The sequence below is a fragment of the Penaeus chinensis genome, chromosome 32 (assembly GCF_019202785.1).
Source record: "Penaeus chinensis breed Huanghai No. 1 chromosome 32, ASM1920278v2, whole genome shotgun sequence".
Classification (NCBI taxonomy): domain Eukaryota; kingdom Metazoa; phylum Arthropoda; class Malacostraca; order Decapoda; family Penaeidae; genus Penaeus; species Penaeus chinensis.
Window position 1 is genome coordinate 26,208,386 of NC_061850.1, and position 5,000 is coordinate 26,213,385.

The following is a 5,000-nucleotide window of genomic DNA, read 5'->3' on the forward strand; positions in this document are numbered from 1 at the left end:
GAACTGTAAACCTCTGGCCACAGGTATCACAAGGGTGTTTTGCTTCTCCATGCATCCTCAACATGTGAATCTTGTAGGAAGAGGCCAGCATCTCTTTCTCACAGATGGTGCAGCGGGCCTTTGGTCCTGGATCATCACTGTGAATACGCTGATGGTCAGTAAAAGCTTTTTTGGTGGAAGCCATGTAGCCACACTCAGAGCAAAGGTAGTCCTTGGTCTCCTCATCCTTACTATGGAAACGATGCAGGTGAATTTTCAGCGCCGCTTTACTTGCGACTTTCAGGCCACACACACAACAAACAAACTCATGTGGCCCCATCTGTGTGTATGGGACGTGAGTTTCTCTGTGGCGCTCTAACTCATATTTGTAACAGAACATCTGCTCACACTGATCACAAGAATGTAACCGGTCTTTTCTTTGATCTATGCCTAAGCCATTTTCTCCCATGCGATGGAGAGCTTTGCGGTGTTCAGCCAGACTCCTCTTGCTTGTAAATGAGACCTCACACTGTCTGCAGTGCCAAAGCTTCTCATGACAATCCCTCTTCTCCCCACTGTCATCCTCTTCATCCTCCTCCTCACCGTCCCTCTTCCTCTTCCTCAGACCATGCGCCGCAATACGATGCATTCTGCGACTCTTGTCATCCAAGAAGGTCTTGTTGCACTTATCACATGTGTAAGGACCAGGTTTAAGATTCATGTAACCTGGAGTAACTTTGATTACTGTTGGGGAAGAGTCAACCACAGTTGGGTTCATGAACAAGACCATAGATCCATCAGGAGCAGTCTGTATCATGGTTTGAGGCTTGGGCTGAATGGGACGCATAGACGCAAGGAACTGTGAGGCTGCATCCCTCCGCACCTTAGGAGCTATGGGGGTCAAGCTTGGCAATATGGAGCGACCTGTTGAGGGCACTGGGGCCAGAGAGTGTAGTGTGTTGAGTGCAAGTCCTTCATCTTTCATGGGGCTACTTTTCAGAGGGAGTAATGCAGGCTTCTCCTTGGTGTCCTCCTGCTCCTGCTTGACCTGCTGTCCCTCTGTGTTACCTGAAACCTTCTTCTCTTCCTGTTGGCCAGACCCTGGTTCAGGTGAGTCACTCGTTCCAAGGATGGGCTTAGCTAAACCCACGGGATGAATATCGTGTTCCTTGACCATGTGACTCGCAACCATGTCTTTGGTCAAGAACTTGCGCTTGCAAATATGGCACCCAAATGGTTTGCGTGGTCTGCCTCCTTTCTTTTTGGGGGCAGTTGATACTTTGACCTCAACTGAATTTTCCTCCTTCTTTTCCTTCCGTGCTTGCCTCCCTCTACGGGGTCTGGTGGCCGCTAAATCATCCAAGTTGAGTTGCGGAGGCTGATAAAGGCGAGGAACAGAGCCCGTGCCCAATGCACCCAGGTTACTAGTCTTTGGCAGGACTTGAAAGGTCAGTTTTGGCCGCATATTATTTGTAAATAGACCATTTATTTGCTTTTTTAGGCGGTTAAGATGGGTGTAAGCACTGTCTGTTTCGTTGATAAGTTCTGAGCATCTTGAACACAGGTCAACTGCTCCTGTGTTGGTGACAACAGTCTGGTTCAGTACATCGCTTAGGAGTTCCAGTAATGTTACCTGGGTATTAAATAATTTTTGAGTTTTAAGGTAGTAAAATCTTTCACTGGGGTCACAGAGCTGACGCCCACAAACAAAGCACATGCAAGGTCCATTGTTCGGTTGCTCAACTGTAGTGGTAACTGTTGTTGGATTTGCTAGCAAATTGGCTGGGAGACTATTGAGCCTCACAGTGCCATTTGACACTGTATTTGAAAGACTAACAGAAAGAGGACTGCTTGTTGTGGTGGAAGTTAGGACATTTGAATTTACAATGTCACTGATTAGAGGTCTTATGGGTATTTCTCCGCCTTGGGTATGTGGCCGCTGATGCTGCTGAGAACTGCTCACACTGAGGACCTGCTGCTGTTGAGATGTGTGTTGTACTTGCTGGGACTGTTGAACGGCCAAGATTTGATGCCTGGGCGTCTGTGTCACGTGCTGGTGTGACTGTGAGTGTATGGGCTGTGTCTGCTCTAGCTGCCTATCTTGGTGGATAAAGACAATCTGGCTACCCAGGGCCTTGTCAGCTGCACTTGACTGCAGTGTGTCTGAGGCACTCCCTCCATCCACTGTCTTCATCTGTGTGATATTCCCATCGGAGGAGATGGTGAGGCTTTCATCTGCCGTGATTATGATCTCATTGGTCACGTCGCCTGTGATGGACTGGTCGTCAGCCACCACAGTGAGGCTGGCAACCATGCCCGAGTCTGTGACAAGTGCGGAGCTGCCATCTTGCTTAAAGACAGTCACTGAACCCTCATGGCACCCAACACCTGTCAGCACCTGGTGGTACTCTTGTACACTTTCACTGCTTGGGCTCTCCATGTCCTACAAAGGACCCTTCTTAAGAAGCCTGCACTGAATACCAGCACAGATAGGGGAAGGTCTAGTAAGATGGAGAGCTCAAGCTTTTCGGTTTCTCTTTTCTTTTCCTTTCCAGCACATGCTAGGAATCCCACATTTTTTTACAAAAAATTCTTCATATTTCTACATAGCATCATGCTCATTTCTAATCAAGTTTTGCTTTTCTGATAAAAACATATTCAAATCAGTTTCAGAGTCTGTTCATGTATGTGACTCTTGAAAGTCTGTATATGCATTAAAATTCAGATTTGAATCATAAATAACTGTAGATTAAAATTTGTCCTTGGGTAGATGAATGTCAAATCTGAAAAAAAAGACAAAATTAATACAAATACATATATAAAAAGAATTTACTACTTTCCAAATTATACATATATTGTTAAAATATAATGGTGTTTAGAGGTGTTTCTAATGAGATATAAATAAATCAACAAAGTAAGATAATCTATTTAAAATAATATCAAATATCCCATAGCTATAATGTACATCAATTAAGTAATGAGAAATGACCTTTTTTCTGAAATTGTCCATACTGCACCAGTAACAAATGTCAAAAAATATGTGAAAGATAATTAATATTTTTAAAAGAAAGATGATTTTCTTTCTTCCTGGGTTTTTTTTATGTATGTCTATCTATCTGTCCATCTACCATTAATGTAAAACAAAGTAATTAAATGAAAAGAAAATAATCTGAATAAGCACAAAAAAGTAAGGAAAAGAAACAAAAATTCAACCTTTTATCATCATTTGCTGTCAATTCTTATCACCAGTCAATAAATTATAAAACTTGTTATAATAAAACTTATCCTCATTCCCCTAATGTAATATCTTATCTGGCTTTCACAAAATCCCATTCATTTCTGACTCTCAAGTTTGAGGCTAAAAGATAAGGTGGCAAAGTGGTCTCTCTTTCACACTAAATTGGAAGGTCTTGACTGAGCTGTCAGAAACAATCACTGCATTTTTTTCTAGACAAACCTACAGTCATCAGTGCAAAGAAATACCTAATGATCATAAACAACACTGAAAACACCTTTGAAAAAAAAAAAAAGTATATGAAACATAATAAAACTAATTTCCATAAATGAATGGTATGCCTACAATTACTTATCAATACCCACGGATCTATACAACAAGCGAAGCCATGGCCTCCCCACTTTGCGTCTACCAATGGTCAGCAAACCTCCACCACACAAATTCTGGGAACATATAACTTGTAGACCAACTACTTCATTCATTATGAAAAAAAGAATAAGTCCATGCTCTATCTTCTTTCCTTCTCTAGTGTGATATAGATTAGGTCTTCAGAATGATACAACAATATACAACAATAACTGCTTCATTTGGGATACCATTAAATTAATTATTTTCCATAAATCTGACATAGTAATGATGTATTTGTGTGTTTTTGTTAGCACCAGTAAGGCAAGTGTATTCTGTACAAATCATGCAGTTTTATTTATTAATTTTTTTGAGAGAATTTAAGGAACATAACCCTCATATTGCTAAACAACTGCGTATTAGCAGATGCTACTGCGGGACTTTTTACAATGTCCCCTTTTTTAATAATATTCTAATTTATGGATGATAACCTCAGTAATGACATTAATCCCCACAGCTGAAGACAGGACTGTTATAAACTGCAGCCATTACAAGGTAAGTTTTTTAAAAAAGGCTGTTGCTACATTTACAGTATCATAATGCAATGTCTACTGACTAATTTTCCAAGAGTTCCGATTTCGTGTATGCAGTGTGGAATTCTCTAACTTTACCACAGCAGGAGAGCAAGTCAGACAGTGTGCATAGTGGTTTCACATTGTGCACACTCGACCTGAATTCCTGTAAAAGTAGTCAAGAGATGGCACGTTACAGTACCGTAAATATAGTCACTTTGTAAAAATATATATACTTACAAACAACAACCATAAATTATATCAATATTACACATTATTATCTAAAAGCCTCTATCCCATATAACCCTTCTAGGAGTAGGTTCAATAAGTTAAAGGACCAAACCATGATTGCAAACTGCGCGACAAAGGTAGAAAAGTTATGAATGAGAATGGATATCTTCACAGTGCAAGTGATATATTATTGACAAAGACATACGGTAATCAAACCCTGTCAAATACATCTCTTGCAGTGTGACAAAATCCATTCTCCTAAATACCTTTTGTACAAGCCAAAGAAGCATCAACCAATGGCCACCATCGCAACAGCTGACAGTGGCACGTTCTCAAGCAATCGCCACGACCTCCGCACCCACAACGCTCCAGCAACGGCAACCAGACCTCCACATCCTAGCAAGATTAAAAGCTCGGGCCAAATCCTCGTCTACCGACACACGAGGCCCACAACCTCCTCCTCATCAGAAAATAGACGATATTAACAAGCATTCTGCTTAAGTAGTGAGAGGGGAGGAGGTTGTGACAATCGTTTGGAATTTCACCCCAAACACCATCCATACTCTCGTTTCCCGCAGCCCGAAGCTATAACACCCAAACGGTGCACATCGGCGATAATTTACGAGTACCAAATATGC

The 5,000-nt window shown here is 41.5% G+C and overlaps 1 protein-coding gene across 2 annotated transcripts in view; it reads right to left on the reverse strand.

Annotated features, from left to right (window-relative positions):
* Nucleotides 1–5,000, reverse strand: part of LOC125042611 — an 8,314-nt gene that overhangs the window by 2,882 nt on the left and 432 nt on the right. For both annotated transcript variants that reach the window (XM_047638368.1, XM_047638369.1), the window contains exon 2: nucleotides 1–2,762. This exon is cut by the window's left edge and continues 100 nt beyond it. In XM_047638368.1, coding sequence (XP_047494324.1) covers nucleotides 1–2,419 — 2,419 coding nt within the window. In that variant the 5' untranslated portion in view covers nucleotides 2,420–2,762. The remainder of the gene's footprint in view (nucleotides 2,763–5,000) is intronic.